Here is a 22,357-nt window from a genome sequence, read left to right on the forward strand (position 1 = left end):
GCAAATGGTAAGAGTTTTCATATGGGGGAATAAGATGACTGGTATTCCGTCTGAGGATATGAAGCAGATAAATAATGCACAGTGCATATTGAATGAGAATTTAACATGAAGAGCTATTGTGTTACCCTGACCGAAGTAGTAAGCATAATGCATGGTATGAAAGTGTAGTCTAAGAGCCAAAGCATGCTGATAAGCACTTGATGGCAGATGTTTCAGGGAAATGTACAGAGATATAATCGGGGGAGAGAGGTGTTTTGTTGTCTTTAGATGAAAGATGCCTTTAATGAAAGTCTAACAGGTTTGGGAGTTTGAAAAGGCACAGGAAAAAGTATGTGCATCTCTGATCTTTGCAAACCAGAGAATACTCCTTTAGAGGGAATCATGTATCCCCTTCCCCTCCACTAAATGAAGGCTGAACTATGTATGAAATGTTGGCAATATATTAGTGATTAATATGCATGGAATAATCCAGTACCTGCTGACAATCTGTGCAGTCACTGTCCCGAAGTGACCTACGACAGGACAGGCCCAACAAAGAAAATAACAGAACGCCACTAGCCATCACCTTCAGCCACCAACTAAAACCTCTCCAGCGCATCATCAAGAATCTACAACCTATCCTGAAGGACGACCCATCACTCTCACAGATCTTGGGAGACAGGCCAGTCCTTGCTTACAGACAGCCCCCCAACCTGAAGCAAATATTCACCAGCAACCACACATCAAACAACAAAAACACTAACCCAGGAACCTATCCTTGCAACAAAGCCTATTGCCAACTGGGTCCATATATCTATTCAGGGGACACCATCATAGGGCCTAAACACATCAGCCACACTATCAAAGGCTCGTTCACCTGCACATCTACCAATGTGATATATATGTGCCAGCAATGCCCCTCTGCCATGTACATTGGCCAAACTGGACAGTCTCTACGTAAAAGAATAAACGGACACAAATCAGATGTCAAGAAGTATAACATTCAAAAATCAGTTGGAGAAAACTTCAGTCTCTCTGGTCACTCGATTACAGACCTAAAAGTTGCAATTCTTCAACAAAAGAACTTCAAAAACAGACTCCAACAAGAGACTGCTAAATTGGAATTAATTTGCAAACTGGACACCATTAAATTAGGCTTGAATAAAGACTGGGAGTGGATGTGTCATTATACAAAGTAAAACTATTTCCCCATGTTTATTTTCCCCCATTTTTACTGTTGCTCAGAGATGTTCTTGTCAACTGCTGGAAATGGCCCTCCTTGATTATCATTACAAAAGGTTTTTTTGTTTTTTGTTTTTTCCTCTCTCCTGCTGGTAATAGCTCACCTTACCTGGTCACTCTTGTTACAGTGTATGGTAACACCCATTGTTTCATGTTTTCTGTGTATATAAAATCTCCCCACTGTATTTTCCACTACATGCATCCGATGAAGTGAGCTGTAGCTCACAAAAGCTTATGCTCATAAATTTGTTAGTCTCTAAGTTGCCACAAGTACTCATTTTCTTTTTGCGGATACAGACTAACACAGCTGCTACTCTGAAACCACTCTAAACTGTAAATTCACCTTAACTTCTGGGGAAGGCCATGTGACCAGGTGACATTCCTGGAAATGCTTACTCCTTTATAACCAAATCCTGATATCCTTCCTCAGTTTCTACTCAGATTTTTAACCCAGTCCTTTTTCAGACTAGCTCCCATCAACTCAGTGAAAGCTTATATCAGTTACGGACCAAGTGTGAGCCTCAGCACTTGGCTATTAGAAAATACTTCACCCATCACAGTGTGAGGAGGCAGCAGCAGCCGCCTTCAGCCACTGCAGGAGTTTCAAGAGATCAGAACTGGCATGTTTAAGGAAGTAGTAATGTAGCACTATATTTACTATTTTCTTTAATAAAATGTATTTTCAGTGTGTATATTATTTGCTGAAAATATAGGATTTTTATTATGATGCTGTTAATTTTGTAACCAGAAATTGGGAGAAAAAAGAACTTTCAGGGAGTGAAAATGACCTCTGCTTTGCATAACTTAGAAAATGAAGGAGAAGAATGGGCAGTGTCACTAACACTGATTATAGAAGCCTGCTTAGAACAATACATGCATGTTTCCTAATAAAGGTCTACAAGGAGCCTTTCTGTATACAGTGCTATAAAATCCCTTCTGACCAGAGGTAAAGTCCTTTTACCTGTAAAGGGTTAAGAAACTCAGGTAACCTGGCTGGCACCTGACCCAAAATGGCCAATGAGGGATCAAGATACTTTCAAATCTGGAGATAGGGGGAAAGGCTTTTGTCTGTCTGTGTGATACCTTTTCCAGAACAGATAAGGATGCAAGCCCTCCAATTCCTGTAAAGTTAGTAAGTAATTTAGCTAGAAAATGTGTTCAGTTTTCTTTGTTTTGGCTTGTAAAATTCGCTGTGCTGGAGGAAATGTGTATTCCTGTTTTTGTGTCTTTTTGTAACTTAAGGTTTTGCCTAGAGGAATTCTCTGTTTTGAATCTGACTGCCTGTAAGATTATCTTCCATTCTGATTTTACAGAGTTGTTCTCTTATTTTTTTTTTTCGTTCTTCTAATAAAGTTCTGTTTTCAAGAATCTGATTGGGTTTTTTGGGTCTTAAAAATCCAAGGCTGGTTTGTGCTCATCTTGTTTATTCTCAATCCTCACCAGGAAAGGGGGTGTAAGTGCTTAGGGGGATATTTTGGGGAAATAGGGACTCCAAGTGGTCCTTTCCCTGTTCTTTGTCTAAATCACTTGGTGGTGGCAGCATACTGTTCAAGGACAAGGCAAAGTTTGTGCCTTGGGAAAGTTTTTAACCTAAGCTGGTAGAAATAAGCCTTGGAGGTCTTTCATGTGGGTCCCCAGATCTGTACCCTAGAGTTCAAAGTGGGGAGGGAACCCTGACACAGGCCAATGTATGTGTACATGACACATCATGCTTGGGCAAAATACCTTTGGAAAGTTTAGCTCTGTCACACTGTCTTAATATTGGTTAGGGTTTTACAAATGCTTTTATTTTAGGGCAAGGTAGAGTTAAGTGGCATTTGTGGATCCCGTCTGAAAAAAATTACCAGCCTTTGAGACAAACTTATTTCTAGTCACCTCAATCCTGCTCAATCCTGATGAGTGTCCTGAATTGTGATTAAAGGCACTGGAACTGAGGGCACTCTGCACTTTGTAGGATCAAACCCAAGATGATTTGGAAAGTAAAACCCTCTCTCCCATGTGGCTGATTGATTACATTCCCCCTGCTTTGGAATGATCACCATTGAGATTGTTGCCATATGATTGTATAAAGGTCCTCTCTTGGGGTGCATGGCCTTATGGTCATGGCTGCAACTCCTGACAGCCAAATTTTGAGGAGAGGAGCCCAGGCCTTCCAACTCCACCAGGCTCCGACCCAGTGCCCCGTGGGCTACCAGTAATCTGGCAACTAAGGCTGCTTAAGACTGTCCTCCCTGGGTCTCTCATCTACCACCCTGGGGTCAGCTTAGTCCAAGGCTTTCCCCTGGTGGGGAGACTCAAACCACAATAAGGAAAGGGGGTTACCAAAGTCCAAGGTCCACAGGATACTTTCCCAGACACAACCAGAGAGTTGTGTCTGGGGTGATCCTCCCTTCCCTCAGGGAGGGCCCCTCTGGGCAGCTGTCTCAGAGTCTTAGGCTCAGCTCGGCTCTGCTGCAGCTGGGGACTGCAGGTCTGCCCACCTCCAGCTCTGCCACCCAAATGAGCTAATTCCCTGCCTTTTAATTCTTCCAGCAAATGGTGCATTTCCTTCAGATGGGGAAGGGGCATCATGTGGGCGGGCTAGCTGAGCCCAAAATAATCCCTTAACCCCTTGTTGCCAAGTATGGGGTTTTGTACACCCCGTCACGTGTTGATATCTGTGTAAGATATTTTTTTCATCTACATTTTTTTAATATTTTCAAATCTTTTGGCCTGCTTGGTTAAAGTAAATACAAAGTTCAGCCTTTAAAGCTTTACATTTATTGAAATTGTTTCTCTTTGTCTCTCTTGCAGTTCTTCCAAATGAAATTGTTTTTGGAATTGAACCTGGACTAGTTTGTGTTTGATGTAGAGCTGCAGTTTTAGATAATTAATACTAATTTTCAGTAGATTCCTCTGATAGCCTTCAGGTCCCTGTTGGTGGAGTCATTAAATAAGAGGGACAAATTTACAAAGAGATAGCTACATATACTGTACAACTATTGCTAGACTCATGGTATTTGTACATGATTAACAAGATTAAATTAAATGACTTATTTTGATTTACATACTTAACAAATTATATATAGTGCTTGTCTGTCTTTCCCCAAAATAAAATAGCACATCAAAGCTGAGATGAGTTACTGTCAGTAATGCTGTGATAAAATGCAACTGAGCTGTTTGTATTGAATTGTTATGAGCCTACTGAATGACAGCGTTCCAGGGGACAGGCACAGTCATTCATAACTCACATCTTTCTTGTGACCTTACTGTCTGCTCTCATTTTTCTTCCTGTCATGAGCTTCCTAAAAGGTCTTGTTTTATTTTTCTTTTTAGATTATTCCTCTCTATTAAACCATTTGGGATTCTTTCTCCCATTTGGGGTTCTAAGACTATTACTGACACAACAGTATTAAAAAAAAAAAAGCCATGTGATCCCTACCTGAGTGAGGAATGCTCTCAACATTTAGAATGCAGTTATTGTGCAGACAGCAGCTCTTCTGAGTTTTCAAGCATCTTGAATGGTGGACTTTTGGAGGGGTCAGTTATTTATATGAGATACCTGCTGCTATTGAACCAGAGATAGAAAACAAGCTCCTTCCTATTTCAGCTCTAGCCCAGACCAAAATCAAAACCATAGAGGCATGTGCAAGTCTGGGAATGGCCTTGTGTTGGATTCAAAGTTCTAGTATTGGCCCATCTCATGAGTTCTAGTATTGACCCATCTCATGAACAATTTTTGGACCCAGTTGAGTTAGCCTTCCTCACGTGAAGCCAACAGAAAGCCTGACTCTGGAAAGTTTGGAGGATTGGGCCATTTAAAGTACTCTAAATATTATTTTAGGAAGACTTGACATCTGTAACTGTCTATGGGATGGTTGAGTTTTAAGAGGAAAATAATGTGAAATGGAAATAGAGGCAGAACCTTTGTGTTTTCAAAAAGGACTTGAAGCCCTCTGTTTTATTTTGAGTTTTAGTCTGGAAATGAAGCAGTACATTTTTCAAACCAGGCTTTAGGGATTTAGACCCCAGTAGGCACAGGTTTTAAAGCTGACTTGTGATTCTGGGTACCTTTTTGCATAGCCAGCTTGACAACTTTGCAGGATCTAAGTTTCATATGTCAAGAGCTCAGCACTTTCTGAAAATCAGGACTCTTTAAGCAATGACAACTTGGTCACATAAACCCTGAGGCACCAAAAATCACTAGACACATCTGGAAATCTCACCTAGAATCCACTGATGCTTATGTGATTTGCAGAGCTGCATCTGCCTAGTGGGTACAAAAATGGATAGACACACAAAAACTGAGCTTTCCTCATTTTTCCACATCTTGGATTGGCAGGAGCAGAGAAGTGAGAGACCTGAGTCTCACAGAGGGGATTCCAGCATCAAACAACCAGGTCAGCTGTTGGAAGGCCTCAATTATATTTATAATATCAGCAAGCAGAGCAAATGTGAGCAGTCACTAGGACTTCACATAAACCATTTTTTATTGGTTGATTTTATTTACATACCATGAAAAGTGTGTGAGGTGCTGTGCAGAGAGTAAGAAGACATGGTTCCAAAGAGTGTGCTGTCTAATCCAGAAATATATAAAGGACAGGGGACAAATGGGCAGTGACATTTAAACAAGCATCATTTTAGTTCCAGAATTGACTTGTTTTTTTGAGGGGGAGGCAAGGGTTGTTTTATATTTTTGGTGATATTTATCATTTGGTAAAATCTTTGGAGTGAAGGACTAGGATTTGCAGGCCTCTTGGAAAAAGTATGTTTTCAAAAGGGACTTGGAGGAAAGGGTAGGAGCCTATTGCCCATTGGTTAAAAGGATCTCATACAGGTCGAAAAGGCATAATGGAGGAAGGCATATGGAAAGGAACCCTGGAAGACCCTTTATAAACATGAATAATGTATATTTTAAGACTTTTATGATGCATCTCTTGAAAGATTTCTATCCCTGGTGAAAAAGCCTAGAAGAGGATATTTGTTCTTGGGAGACCAGGAATATTTAGCAGTTGTTTTCATTGCCTCCATCCAGTTGGTAAAATCAAGTATCATTTCCTGTGCATCTGCTGATATAGATATCAGATGCAAATGAGGTGGGGAAAGATTTTGACTTCCTTTGTCAGCATGGTATGGGGAGAGAAGGAGAGACATGGCAGCAGTAAACAATGGGATTCCAACATTTTATTGTACTATCAAGGTATTTTTTTCAAAGCAGGACTTTTATATTCAGTCTGGAATATCTGGTGTGTCCTTGTGTCAGAGAGTTAAAATCTCTTAGCAGGTTACTATATATTGTGTAAGGAAATACCACTTATTCCTCTGCATCTCAGGTCAGGACTTAATATTATTATGAACACATTATAACAGCAGTCTTAAGAATTGCATAGTCTTTACTACCTAGGAAAAATAATAAATCTGGTTCAGAAACAAAAAGGCAATCAAATGAAGGTAGTAATAAATTTTCACCCTTGTCTCTCTTTCTTATTCCTAGTGGGAGGATAAGCAGATTGGGAACTTCAAGAGGAATTTGAGCCTAATGAGAGGTTATTTCCTCTGGAGTTCTTTTAACTGAGATTAAGAAGAGTTCTAAGCATCTTAATTTCTCCAGACGAAGACAAACCTGAGGAAAATCTGACTTTAAATTTAGTGAAATCACTATAAAATAATTCCCATCACATCACAAGAGGAAGTTTTGGATTTGTCTCCAGAAAACCCCTATAGATGCAGTTTACTCAGAATATAAATTTCCCAATAAATCTAGATGTGTAAATATACAAATCTAAACTACTTGCAATATATATAAAAGTAATTCTCCCATTGTTTTGGGGCAGCTGTCCCTTAGCATGACTGGATGCTAGCAGACTGGAAGGCATGACTACTATTATTGGAAACCACTGTCAGTTGCTACTCTATTGTTGCTGATGATGCCTTGACTAGAGCTGGTCAAGAATTTTTTTATCAGAAAGAGAAACGTTTGGAGATCCTGTGCAGAGAGGGAAGTGGGGGTATGGAGGGTTTGAGGACTGAGTAAAAGTTGACAGCTGGGATCGGGGACCTGGAATTCAATTAGACTGGAGAAGTGGAGTTTGTTAGCTAGAAATATGGTGTTAATGAAGGAGAGAATGAATTTGAATTTTAATGGAGGAAGTCAGCTTAGTCAACAGATTTCCTCAAACGATTCTCCACAGTGTGAGAGCCCGAGCAGATGAAGTGGATGTTGGGTCTGAACCAGGAATGTGGGTTGGCATGGAAGACATTGTGAAGGGAGCCAAAGAGTCAAGAATGGAGGAGAGTGAGGTTGAAGAAAAAGGAGGAGAGAGAAGGGAGGAACGGGCTGAAAGCAGACAAGAGGTCATCAACATTGATAGACTGGAACTCAGAGAAAGGCCAAGTGACAGGACATGAGGACGGGGGCTGATGAGTGATCCTGTAAGATACAAGGTGGTGGCCAGAGAGGGAGAACTCACCAACAGAGATAGCAGAGCGAGAGCAATGCATGGTAAAGATCAAGTCAAGAGAACAGCACTTTTGGTGAGTGGGAGATTTGTACAGGGCTGCAGGTTGAAAGGAGATGTGAGGGCAAAGAAATGTGCAGCAAAGGGGTCGTCAGCATGGAAGCTGAAGTCACTGAGGATGAGTGTGCAAGATTGTGAGAAGATGAAGAGCGAGACCCAGGGGTCAAAATCAGAGAGGAAGGCTGATGGGAAGGAGTTGGGTAGATGATAGGTGACAGGAATGTGGAGAGGAAGAAGAGAAAAAATGTGCATGCAGTGCTGTTCAAAAGAAAAAAAGAGAATGAGAAGGGGGATGAGGGAGGGTTTCGAAGTGGCAGAAAAGGGAGAGTATAAGCCCAACACCCTCACCACTGTCTAACCCAGGGTGGGGAATGTGAGAGGACAGGCTTCTGTGACAGAGGGCAGCTGCAGAAGCCATGTCAGACTAAGAAATCCAGGACACTGCAAAAGCCAGGAGTGAGCTCTGAAAAATGTAATTAATGGCTGTGAACTTTGGAGAAATGCAATGGGAGACAGTAGGACAAGGGAGGAAGATGGAGAGGGATGGATGGGAGGTTAGGAATGCTGGCACAAGAGCAGCAGAAGGGATGGTGGTGGGACAGGTGTGGGAGGCGGAGAGGTTCAGGATGGAGGGAGGTCAGGGATGTGGCAAATGTCACCCAAATTGAGGTGAAGGAAATAGATATAGGACCTAGATTGATGTTGGTAGAGAGAGGAAGGAGGAAGTAGGGCTTGTGGGAATTGTAAAGGGGTGAACATGACAAGGCAGGGGAAATGAAGCCTGTGGGGCGAAAGAAAGGAGGAAGGTAAAGGAGGATGGGTACTATGAGGCAAAAGAGGCATGTGGTGAGAGCTAGGAATAAGTGGAAGATGGACAAGATTACACACACATGCACACAAAGCAGAGTTTGAAAAGTGCTGTGAAGATACTTTTACATTGCCCCATGCTGATAGGGAAAGTAGCAACCAGAGTGACCATGGAAGCAGCAGCACTGGTATACATACCAGAATTACTCAATACTCAGAAATGTTCAATATCATTTATTACTCTAATGGAGCATATGGTTAGCCTGGGCCTTTTGCCATGAGCCCAGGTTGAAACAGCAGTCTAGATAAACTCAATACGTGTGTTTTTCAGTAGAAGAATAGCTTCATAACAAACAAAAAGTCTCTCTCAGTGATCTGCAACCTTTTCTGGACTGAGTCACCTTTCTTATTGTCATATCTGCTACGTTGTTTTATGTCAATACACATATGCATGCATACTATACATAAGGGTCACAGGATGACTGGATGCAATAGGAAGGTCAAAGGCAAAGCATAGATTATTTGTTTATTTTGTCCTGGAGTTTGTTTGTTTTTGTAAAACACACAGTATGAAGGTAAAAAAGAAATGCCAGTGCCCAAACAGAAGGAATGGCTGGAGAATGCTGTAAACAAAACAATAATTCCAGAAACAGAATCCAGAATATTGTCAAAATGAGCTGTGAACTGCTGATGCCAGGTACATAGCAGAAAAAAGGGTGTACCTTACATCACACCTCATGCTGAACCAGCTTCAGTGACTGGCATTTGTTGAGACAGGGGAGGGAACAGAGACAAGACAGCTTCCATCCCCTTTTAGCCCCTTCACTTCCAGTGGGTGGCAGTCACAGTTGAAGGGCTACATTGTTCAGGGCACCTGAAGTTCTGGTTGACCAATCCTAAATGCAGCTGTGTAGAGGAGGGGTGTGTCTCACTGCCTTTTAGTTCCCTGTGTGCAAGATACTACTATAATATATGTGCAGAAAATCGCTGAATCCAGTCTTGGATAGAAATGGAAATCTAGTCTCCTAGCACCCTGCCCTATACTTAAGCTGTATATATGGCTTTTTGAGATAGCAGGATACATCTCCTCCACTTTTACAAAATTTGCATGTGAAAACATTTGAGCAAAAGTGTATTTTTGAGTATTTGCACACCTCACTGAAAATATTCCATCTTCTGTGATTGCCCAAAGAATTGACACTTTGGAGCTGTGACATCATACAAAATGGCTTGGTAACAAATTTTGCACGAGTTTTTATGAAAATGTTTAATCAGTTTCATCCACTCGTTTCAGCACCCCTTTCGCATATACCACGGCGATGAGTGTGGCATCAGAACCTGAACAGAAAAAAATGGAATAGTTAGTCAAAATGCCCTTTAAAATCAATAGGAATTTGACTGAGTAAGGAGTGATGAAATTGGGCCCCTGATATGGTTAAATGGGGTACATTTAGGCCCTGATCCTGCATGAATTTACATACATGCTCAACTTTACACACTGATAACTGATCCATTGATTTTGATATGCATAAAGTTAAGTACATGCTTAAATATTAAGACCCCCAATTCTGCAATGCCTAGAGTACAGGATATTTCTACTTTACTTTATTTCAATTAAATGCTTAATTTGATAGGAATTAGCATTTTTAATATCCACTTCAGTTTAAGGCTGTTTAATTCCCCAATCAATAGACATTACTCTACTTTTTGTAAAAAATAATCAGTGGTTTCTTTCTAATAATGTTGGGGAAGTTTTCCCATACTAAAGAGATTTCAAGGGCAGACTGCACGTATGTGCAGAGACAACAAAACGATTAAATGCACTTAATGCCAGAGAATGCTTCTGTTCTGTTTTGTCTACCATGCTGTAAAACTAAAAGCCAAATGCTTCTCTTGGTGTTCATTCATTTTATTTGTGTGCTGGATAGATGAGAGTGATTTTAAAATTTTAAACCAATTAAACCTAATAAATTGTAATCCTGTTTTAGAGATTGTTCAAGGAAAATAGAATCAAAGGGATGGACGTTTTGGAGTTACTGAAACCTTTACCACATAATGTTGCCTATGTATTTCATAAATAAAAATAATACATGAATGAAATAAAATTAGATTTGATTATCAATTTTACAGACTATTTCAATCAGTGTTCGCTATATTGCATCTACCCGATAGAAGTCCCAGGGTCATCCTAGAATCCTTACTCCTGATTTCAATCCTTCACCTTGGTTCCCCCAAAAAAGAACATTTTAATATACACTTCTGCTTTTAGGCTGTAGCTCCAAAAGAACAGTTAGTTAGAGAGAGGCCCACATTCGCTTGACTAAAGAATTTCATCACTCTTAATTAAGTTGCTTGTAGGCCAAAAGGGTGGTTGACACACCTGATGAATAAATCTATAACATTTGAACGCAGAGAAACAGAATGGGTACAGGAGTTTCATTGTAAGCAAATTAGTTATGCAAGTCATAATTGTTTTTAATCAACATCCATCTCACTTATATTGCTAAGTACCAATAAGAAGCCTTTGTATGTTATTTTATCTTTAACTGAACATGGCATAGTTCTAAGTCAGTGAGACATTACAAAGGGTCAAAGGCTAAGTTTGCAGTGTGTGGCTGTGCTCAGTCATTACCACGACCTATAAGAGATTATAGCTAATGATGAGACACTATGTATAGGACCATCAGTTCAATGCTGTTGGAGTCAGTCACTTAGTCGCATGTCAGCTTTTTCAATGTGTGATATGTCTCAGGATCTCCTTTTAATACAGGTACCAGCAATTCCATGCTTAAATTATTAGGAAATTTGTAAAACTGATTAATAAAATATTTGTGTACATGGATTGCTTATGTAATATCAAAAGTGCTCCACTTCACTTCTCTACCTCTCTATCGCCATATCCATGTGTGATGTAATATTATTCACATAAGCATGCTCCCAACAGGCATACCATATACAGAGATTCATAGATTCTTAGATACTAAGGTCAGAAGGGACCATTCTGATCATCTAGTCCAACCTCCTGCACAACGCAGGCCACAGAATCTCACCCACCCACTCCTACGAAAAACCTCACCTATGTCTGAGTTATTGAAGTCCTCAAATCGTGGTTTAAAGACTTCAAGGAGCAGAGAATCCTCCCTCAAGTGACCCGTGCCCCATGCTACAGAGGAAGGCGAAAAACCTCCAGGGCCTCTCCAATCTGCCCTGGAGGAAAATTCGTTTCCGACCCCAAATATGGCAATCAGCTAAACCCTGAGCATATGGGCAAGATTCACCAGCCAGATACTACAGAAAATTCTTTCCTGGGTAACTCAGATCCCATCCATCTAATATCCCATCTCAGGGGATTAGGCCTATTTACCCTGAATATTTAAAGATCAATTAATTACCAAAATCACATTATCCCATCATACCATCTCCTCCATAAACTTATCAAGTAGAATCTTAAAGCCAGATAGATCTTTTGCCCCCACTGCTTCCCTTGGAAGGCTATTCCAAAACTTCACTCCTCTGATGGTTAGAAACCTTCATCTAATTTCAAGTCTAAACTTCCTGGTGGCCAGTTTATACCCATTTGTTCTTGTGTCCACATTGGTGCTGAGCTTAAATAATTCCTCTTCCCTTTCCTGTATTTATCCCTCTCATATATTTATAGAGAGCAATCATATGTCCCCTCAACCTTCTTTTAGTTAGGCTAAACAAGCCAAGCTCCTTCAGTCTCCTTTCATAAGACAAGTTTTCCATTCCTCGGATCATCCTAGTAGCCCTTCTCTGTACCTGCTCCAATACCTGTAGTCCAGTCATGACTACTGTTCCACCATGTTTCTGTTATCCCTATAATATCTGGTTTCACTTCCTGCACCAGTAGCTCTAGTTCCTCCATTTTGTTACCTAGGCTCCTCTCATTGGTGTACAAATATCTTAATTTTTGCTGTTTGGCCTCGCTCACATTTTGTACCTCGCTCACATTCGGCACAGCCATTCTACAGCCAGTATAACCTATTAGACTAGTATCCACACTGCCTTCGCTCCTTATATACATTCTCCTACCCACAGCTGTATCCTTTCTTACTTCATCTTCTTCCCTCTCAATGCTAAAATCTGGCATGGAGATTACCTGGACATGTCCCAACCATCTCCCCCAAATTCCTAGTTTAAAGCTCTCTTTATCAGTTGTGCCAGCCTTGATCCTAGAAGTCTATTTCCTTCCCTACTCAAATGAAGTCCATCCCGAGAGAACTGTCCTCTGTCCATGAATGCCTCCCAGTGGTCATACATCCCAAAGCCCTCCTTATAGCACCACTGCCTAAGCCATCTGTTGACAGTCATCATCTTGTCACACCTTTGTTGCCCTTCTCTAGGAACAGGCAGGATCCCACTAAAGATCACCTGAGCCTCAATTTCCTTAAGCGTCTTCCCCAGCCTAGCATAGTCTCCCTTAATACTTTCTAGCGAGAATCTAGCCGTATCATTTGTTCCCACATGAAGGATAATTAGGGGATTCTTTCCTGCTCCCTTTAGGATCCTTTTCAACCTCAGGTCTACATCCCACCCTTCTATTCTCTGGATCAGCTCTGGTTACAGGCCTATCTATTCTTCTCAATAAAGAATCCCCTATCACATAGACCTGCCTTTTCCCGGTGCCAGTGCTATTCTGCAGTCTCTCCCCTGTTCCCTCTGGCTGCAAGTTCTTTCCATTCCTCTTTTCCCTTATAATACTCTTCAACCCATCCTTTATCCTCCTGGGGCTCATATTTGGTGTAGTCTCCCTTGACTCTTCCGCTTTTCCTATAGGACTAGCCTCTCTTCTCTTCTCCCTTGCCCTTCTACCTTCAGCGACTACCTGCTGAGCCCCTTCTTCATTTTCCAACTCTGCAAACCTGTTCCTAAGCTCTATTTCTCCTTCACTAGCCCTGCTTCCATCTGTAAGTCTGAGCTTTTCCCTTCAGATACCTCATGTCTTTGTTCCATCATCTGCTCAAACCCCTTCCTAAACTCAACCAGACTTTCCACCTGCATCTCCAAACCTCGAATCTTTTCCTCCATCAGCTCTATCAGACAGCATTTCATGCAGACAAAACTCTTACCGGGTCCCCCCTCCAGGATCATGTACATACCACAGCTTCCACATCCAGTCATCCTCATTGTGTCTTCCACTACAAGAGTCACTCCCACCGCTGCCTCCATATCTGTCATCGCCTTCCCACCTAAGTCCTGTTAATCTGGGAAACACAAACCCACCAAAAAGACCACCCCAGCAAAAGCAAACGCCAAACAAGCACCACAATACAAACTCCCCTGTAAAAACTCCTCTGTTTGCAGCTCCTGTGCCGCTGCCTGACTGGCTGGCTACCTTTATAAGACCCCTAGTCAGAGAAGCCCCGCCCCCTAATCAGGGCTCAGCTTCTCTCCCAGCACAAAGCCCCTACAAGCCTCTACACACACACACAAATACTAAAAATACAAAACCAAGTACAAATACCTTCTCTTCCAACAGAGCTCCCACTCAAACTCCCCTGTTTACAGCTCTGTTTGCTAGCTCCTGTGCTGCTGCAGCTGTCTGTCAAAAAGATGTTATTCATCTTTTTGCTCACCTGCCTAACATTACTTTTGCCTCCATTCCTTTTAGATTTTGCTTGTTTACAAACTGTTTGCTATGATTCTTCATTATTGGTCATATTCAATAGGTAATCTACATCACATGGTGTTCATTCAGCTTAATTAGGTGACTGATTTTTTTTTAAATAGGAGAATAACAAATAGCTTTAAGGTGAATAGACATTAAAATATGGCTTGAATATATGTGGTTGACAACTAAAGTTCACTATCCCTCTGCCCTTTTAACTATCTGGTAGGAATCACCGATATGCATAATCCTATCCTTAGCTAAAGACAATGAGAATCAATAGGTCCATCTCAAGATGTGAAACATATTGTCTGTGTAGCATTAATCAAGCTAAAACTACAATACAAAATTCCTAGGAAAGGAAAATTCTGGTGCTTGATAAGGAATTTTCCAGCTACTGTTAGTTTTACAAATGAAGGACTTCCATAATTTACTTATGGATGAGATTTCCATCTCTCTTGGTCTAGTAAAGGAGAAACCCTGTGAAGCAACAGACAAGTGTAAATGCCCCCTTTCCTGTGCAGAGTACCCCATTGTCTCCTATATGTTAATTAAAAACTAGAAAAGTAGAGAAAAATATGTAGGTTTAATTTAGTTAGGAATAGCCTGACTGATGATCCAAAAACTGAAAGCTCCAGAGATCAAACTTCCTGGTACTTTAGGAGCTTTCTCTCTCTCTCTCTCTTTCCTTCCTTCCTTCTCTCTCTTTTTCTCTCTCCCTGTGTGTGTGTGTGTGTGTGTATGTATATATATGTGTGTGTATATATATATATATATATATATATATATAATTTTGTGCCACCTTGGAAACAATACATTTGTTTGCTTTGTGAAGCAGGTAGAAATCTCTATATGTGAATAATCTATCTTGTTCTTCTAATTAGTGTCTCACATCCTATGATAAGCCTTGAAAGATGTGAAGAGTGTTAGATATAATCAAAGATTGATCAAATCAATCAAATCAAAGTACCATCTGTCTACAAGATTTAGAAGATCATAGGGATTTTGTTTGTTTTCTCTGATTAATGATTGTCGCACTCCAGAAGCAATAGGAACTATATGGCACTAGAAGGGAAAAAAGGAATGTTAAAAGATAAAAGCCTCTAGCAAGGGTATAACTTCAGAATACTAAGAGATATTGCTTTAAAGGGAGGATTTATATTAATAGTTGGTGCAAATAATGAAATATAATCTATTAAATGAATTAAACCCTCTGACTAAAGGAACCATTGAATAAATTTCTTACATATTGATATCATCTACTGGATATCAACAAAACCGAGAGAGCTAAAATCTGAGTACTCAGTTGGCACATGTCAATAGAAATCAGGGAGTAGCCTCCTTCAAGGAGCTTGAAATCAGGGTATATAAATCTGAGGGCTCCACGTGGGACCCCAGTGTGTTTTGGTTTTTGTTGTTGTTTTTTTAGAAGAGATTTTGAAGAGTTTGCTAATCCCCTGTACAGCAAAGACTCTCCCCCTTGTTTACGGTCACAGGACTAAGCAGAGCTTGTTGAATGCCTGTGTGGGAAAGATTCTCCCCTTCTCACAGGCCACAGGACTAAACCGATTTGATTGAACCCACAAACTAGCTGCAGAATCCCAGTGCAACCAAAACCTGCACCAGCTGTATGGAAAGGACTCTTCTTTATTCCAGGGGTAACAGGATAAGAAGAAGGGGTGAGATTTCATTTCAAAGGTTGTATTTCCCTTTTTTTCTTTAATATACAATACTGTAAGTTATCTTGCTGAGCCTACATTCTTTAATGAAACCTCGAATAGCCATATTTTAGGTTGTAACTAATGATATATCTGTGCCATCTTTTGTAAGTCCAAGCAAATTGGCTGAAGAGAGATTGATCCATAAATTTAAGCAATTGCTTTTGATATTCTAAGCTGTCCCTTTGGGCCAATCCATTCAAATAGCAGGAACCATTCTCTTAAAAGTGCCTTCAAGACAAGTGTATCTTTTTTCTTTGGAGAAATACTGGAAATGTGGTAAATGTGGTAGGTACTAAAGAATTGATTATCAATAAATCATAAGTAAATGTTATAAGAAATCATGGTTATTTGCTCTGCTCCTTGATATAATTGCTGAGCCTCAACCCCAGTCTTTGACAGTTGCAAGACTGTATTGGTGATTTCAGTACATGCCAAGAACTTGGTTGTGTCTGTATTTGCTTGGTAAACTATTTATTGTCTACTAATGTGGTTCTGGGTGAGTTAATAAATTGTTGATTAGTTAAGAATAAACAAATGCACCTATATAAGAAATATAATTTGAGTTAAAAAGTGACATGAAAAGAATTTAGCATTAAATAGTAAGCTAACACTTCTTGAACGCAATTAAAAAAGGTTATCCTATTAGATTCCATTCTAATATTAGTAATATCACTTATCCAATGGGAAATTGTTTGTTAGATTTTAGCTTTAAAATCTAACTGATACCTAGCATATTCATAAAATGGATCCCATGGCAAAATAAAAGCTTCTAAAATACATTTTTCGGTGACAGACCATTCGTTCTAAACTGTGTGAAAATCTGGGGGCCACAACATTTTCACAAATAACTAGAATTTGAACAGTCACAGCTACAGATCCACCAATCATAGTAAATAAATTCTGTGATTTTATTCACAAAAATACTTTCGAGTCATTTTTTACTATATGATGAATTCTTTGAGAGGGGTCAACAAGCATGTGAACAAGGGGGATCCAGTGGATATAGTATATTTAGATTTTCAGAAAGCCTTTGACAAGGTCCCTCACCAAAGGCTCTTAAGCAAAGTAAGCAGTCATGGATTAGGTTCTCTCATGGATTCGTAACCGGTTAAAAGATGGGAAACAAAGGACAGGAATAAATGGTCAGTTTTCAGAATGGAGAGAGGTAAATAGTCGTGACCCCCAGGGGCCTGTACTGGGACTATTCCTATTCAACATTTTCATAAATTTATCTGGAAAAAGGGGGTAAACAGTGAGGTGGCAAAATTTGCAGATGATACAAAACTACTCAAGATAGTTAAGTTCCAGGCAGACTGCGAAGAGCTACAGAAGGATCTCTCAAAACTGGGTGACTGGGCAACAAAATGGCAGATGAAATTCAGCATTGATAAATGCAAAGTAATACACATTGGAAAACATAATCTCAACTATACATATAAAATGATGGGGTCTGAATTAGCTGTTACCACTCAAGAAAGCGATCTTGGAGTCATTGTGCGTAGTTCTCTGAAAACATCCACTCAATGTGCAACGGCAGTCAAAAAAGCAAACAGAATATTGGGAATCATAAAGAAAGGGATAGATAATAAGACAGACAATATTATATTGCCTCTATATAAATTCATGGTATGCCTACATCTTGAATATTGCATGTGTAACCCACACACCTCCTGGGTGTGGTGTTCTGTCCCTTCTAGTGGCATCAAGACCACTTAGAGAGAGAGATTAATGAGTTTTCTCTATAGCCTTAGCTAACAGCCAGTTGGCTTTTAGCTCATGCAGTAGAGGCTCATGCACTAAGCTCCAGAGGTCCCTGGTTTGATTCTGCCCGCCGATGACAGGGGTCTGTTGACGTTACACATGCAGATGTGGTTGCCCCATCTCAAAAAAGATATATTGGACTTGGAAAAGGTTCAGAAAAGGGCAACAAAAATTATTAGAGGTATGGCTCTATGAGGAGCGATTAATAAGACTGGGACTTTTCAATTTGGAAAAGAGACAATTAAGGGGGGATATGATAGAGGTCTATAAAATCATGACTGGTGTGGAGAAAGTAAATAAGAAAGTGGTATTTACTCCTTTTCATAATACAAGAACTAGGGGTCACCAGATTAAATTAATAGGCAGCAGGTTTAAAACAAACAAAAGGAAATATTTTTTCACACAACTCACAGTCAACCTGTGAAACTCCTTGCCAGAGGATGTTGTGAAGGTCAAGACTATAATAGGGTTCAAAAAAGAACTAGATAAATTCATGGAGGATAGGTCCATCGATGGCTATTAGCCAGGATGGGCAGGGATGGTGTCCCTAGACTCTGTTTGCCAGAACCTGGGAATGGGCAGCAGGGGATGGATCACTTGATGATTATTTGTTCTGTTCATTCCCTCTGGGGCAGCTGGCACTGGCCATTGTTAGAAGACAGGATACTGGGCTAGATGGACCTTTGGTCTGACTCAGTATGGCCATTCTTACGCTCTATTCAAATACTAAGCATAATGTATGCTGTACATCTGCTCGGCTTGCATGCTGTAATTGTACTACAGGCTTTTGAGGCTAATTTTTTATTTACATTGGCACACTGGTAATTCAGGATGTTACTATTTCCATTTAAACCATATTGGGTAGACCTATGGATTTCTTATCTTTGTTAGTTTTCTTATTACACTTATTACCATGGTAACAATTGGAAAAGATTGTACCTATTTGAGACAGATCCCCTATATTTAAAATTGAAGAAATACCCTTGTAACCGGTAATATATTTCCAAACACAAAGAATGCACCTGAATCACGTATAAAGTCAAACGTACTGCTGCTGACATTTTTGATCACTAGTATTACACAAACCAACATTAACTATTACAGTGGGTATTCTCAGAATGATAAGACAGACTGATTTGTGTGTGTGTGTAAGTGTAAGATAACAACACACACTGCTTTGAAGTTTGGTCATACACACAGTAATTTGCGTATTAGTGCTCCATCCATTATAGATGTTTTTGTGATTTGTATGATAGTTTCTTCATCTTACTCTTTTTTCTCTCTATCCCAGCAAAACGTGTCAATCAATTACTGACAAAACTCAGTATAATACTGGAGTATCAAGGGACATATCTTAGGGTCTTCCCTTTGTCTTCACGCAGTAGTAATTTAGCAATCTGTGCTTTACATATATCTTACTATACATATCTCCTTTCATCTTCAGACTGATAACGGCCTTTCAAAAGCGTGGAGTGAGTCTGGAAACCCTGCTGATGAATGGAGGAAAGCAGAATTGCACTTGGGGAAGTTGAGGAATTTTGAAGTCATATTTGAAGGCATTCGTACCAAAGACCTAGGTGGAGGAGCAGCAATAGATGATATTGAGTTCAAGAATTGCACCACAAGTAAGTGTAAGGGACTCGTTTTCTGTGGAAATAGCTGGAATGGAAAGAGTGAGCTCATGACTGATTTTAAGCATATTATGGTTTAATTGATAAGATTTGCTGTGATGTCACTATATATAAAATCAGTCATGAACAAATTATTTTTATTCTTGAAATTTTAATAGCAGTTCTGTTTAAATGGGAACTTTCACACCCGTGCAACATTCTCAAGCAAGTGGACAAAAAGCCAGTAAATATCTGAATTCTCTTTTCTGCTTTTTAAGCTATTTGGTTTTGAATAAAAGCCCATTGGCTCCCATGCAACCAAGGAGGAGGGCTTATGAGCCAATTTACCTACCTGGGTGTCATTCTATGCTTAAGAGATGCTTTCCCTCTCTCCCCACCTTGGGATCAGAGTAGCGCTGTGTCTGTGGACTTCACTGTGACTTTACATTCTAGTAGCCTTTTGGGGGATGGGAAGGAATTTTTTCCTCACTGCCAAATTGACCCAGGCAGGGTGGCTCCCTCTGAGCAGCGTGACATCCAGTAGGTAGGTTAGGTCATATTGTATTCCTGCTGTTGTGACTTCACAGTTGCCAATGCAGGTAATTGTTTAATATGGAGTCAAGTTGCCTGATAAACTGAAATTGAAAGTTGTTTTCTTAAAGAAGGTGTGGAATGGGGTTACAGCTCCTAATGTCTGGTACAGTGAGAAGACCACACCTTTTGCCCTTTCCCTCAACCCCTATATGAGAGGGGAGCAGTGGGGTGCCAGCAATGGTTCTGGGAATAGGTTAAAGGTGTGGAGGGCCTGAAAGCAGCCCTCCCCCAGGTTGTGCAAATAACCAAAGGAAGGTTAACCTTCACCGGACAAGTTATTGCTGGATTGTGCCCAGATGTATTACATTAATAAAGCTAGGTTTCAGAGTAGCAGCCGTGTTAGTCTGTATTCACAAAAAGAAAAGGAGTACTTGTGCCACCTTAGAGACTAACAAATTTATTAGAGCATAAGCTTTCGTGAGCTACAGCTCACTTCATCGGATGCATTTGGTGGAAAAAACAGAAGGGAGATTGATATACACACAGAGAACATGAAACAATGGGTTTATCAGACACACTGTAAGGAGAGTGATCACTTAAGATAAGCCATCACCAACAGCAGGGGGGGAAAGGAGGAAAACCTTTCATGGTGACAAGCAAGGTAGGCTATTTCCAGCAGTTAACAAGAATATCTGAGGAACAGTGGGGGGTGGGGTGGGGGGGAGAAATAACATGGGGAAATAGTTTTACTTTGTGTAATGACTCATCCATTCCCAGTCTCTATTCAAGCCTAAGTTAATTGTATCCAGTTTGCAAATTAATTCCAATTCAGCAGTCTCTCCTTGGAGTCTGTTTTTGAAGCTTTTTTGTTGAAGGATAGCCACTCTTAGGTCTGTAATCGAGTGACCAGAGAGATTGAAGTGTTCTCCAACTGGTTTTTGAATGTTATAATTCTTGACGTCTGATTTGTGTCCATTCATTCTTTTCCGTAGAGACTGTCCAGTTTGGCCAATGTACATGGCAGAGGGGCATTGCTGGAACATGATGGCATATATCACATTGGTAGATGCGCAGGTGAACGAACCTCTGATAGTGTGGCTGATGTGATTAGGCCCTATGATGGTGTCCCCTGAATAGATATGTGGACAGAGTTGGCAACGGAACCTATCCTTGCAACAAAGCCCGTTGCCAACTCTGTCCACATATCTATTCAGGGGACACCATCATAGGGCCTAATCACATCAGCCACACTATCAGAGGTTCGTTCACCTGCGCATCTACCAATGTGATATATGCCATCATGTTCCAGCAATGCCCCTCTGCCATGTACATTGGCCAAACTGGACAGTCTCTACGGAAAAGAATGAATGGACACAAATCAGACGTCAAGAATTATAACATTCAAAAACCAGTTGGAGAACACTTCAATCTCTCTGGTCACTCGATTACAGACCTAAGAGTGGCTATCCTTCAACAAAAAAGCTTCAAAAACAGACTCCAAGGAGAGACTGCTGAATTGGAATTAATTTGCAAACTGGATACAATTAACTTAGGCTTGAATAGAGACTGGGAATGGATGAGTCATTACACAAAGTAAAACTATTTCCCCATGTTATTTCTCCCCCCCCACCCCCCACTGTTCCTCAGAAATTCTTGTTAACTGCTGGAAATAGCCTACCTTGCTTGTCACCATGAAAGGTTTTCCTCCTTTCCCCCCCTGCTGTTGGTGATGGCTTATCTTAAGTGATCACTCTCCTTACAGTGTGTCTGATAAACCCATTGTTTCATGTTCTCTGTGTGTATATCAATCTCCCTTCTGTTTTTTCCACCAAATGCATCCGATGAAGTGAGCTGTAGCTCACGAAAGCTTATGCTCTAATAAATTTGTTAGTCTCTAAGGTGCCACAAGTACTCCTTTTTTTTTTATTAATAAAGCTGTAGACTAGTTAAACCAAAGTCCAGGTGTCTTGTCAGTCTTCCTACAGTGTCCAGGACAATTTACAGATTTGAGTTCACTACAGAATTTAAGAGGGATTCAGCTAACAAAAATGACAAGGAAATTACAAAAAAAATGTAAATTCATGTCATAAGTCTGGTACCAGTTTATTTTCATGTGAATATAATATTTTAAAATAATAGTGCACACTTGCTAGTGCAATTAGTAGAAGCAAAATCTGTTAGTACTTACAATCACCTTGCATTATATGAAGTTAAAGGTAAACGATGTATGTATTGAGGTTATGCTGTAAAATTTGCTTCTACTAACTTTACGAGCTAATGAACACTGAATTTTGAGAGTGTATGCAAAATATATATATATGTATTAGCATTGGTATTATATACAAATAAATATTCATGGTTCTCTTTAATTCCATATATTGTAAGATATTTGGAAAATAACACTATATTTATTATTGAAAATATTCTATATAGAACTGTCTTTATATGAAAGAAAATGTTTGCCTCAGTAGGGTGCTCATCAATGGATTTTCAAATTCCAAAATTTATGTAAATGTTCAAGGTTTACTTTAGGTTTAGTCTCTCTGACTTATTGTCTGAACCTGAATGTTAATATTG

At 40.1% G+C, this 22,357-nt stretch overlaps 1 protein-coding gene across 1 annotated transcript in view; it reads left to right on the top strand.

Moving 5' to 3' along the window:
• MALRD1 (MAM and LDL receptor class A domain containing 1) overlaps positions 1 to 22,357 on the top strand; it is a 481,748-nt gene that overhangs the window by 328,830 nt on the left and 130,561 nt on the right. The window contains 1 exon segment of the mRNA XM_043509412.1: positions 19,081 to 19,261. Coding sequence (XP_043365347.1) covers positions 19,081 to 19,261 — 181 coding nt within the window.

Source organism: Dermochelys coriacea, chromosome 2 (genome assembly GCF_009764565.3).
Source record: "Dermochelys coriacea isolate rDerCor1 chromosome 2, rDerCor1.pri.v4, whole genome shotgun sequence".
Lineage (NCBI taxonomy): Eukaryota > Metazoa > Chordata > Testudines > Dermochelyidae > Dermochelys > Dermochelys coriacea.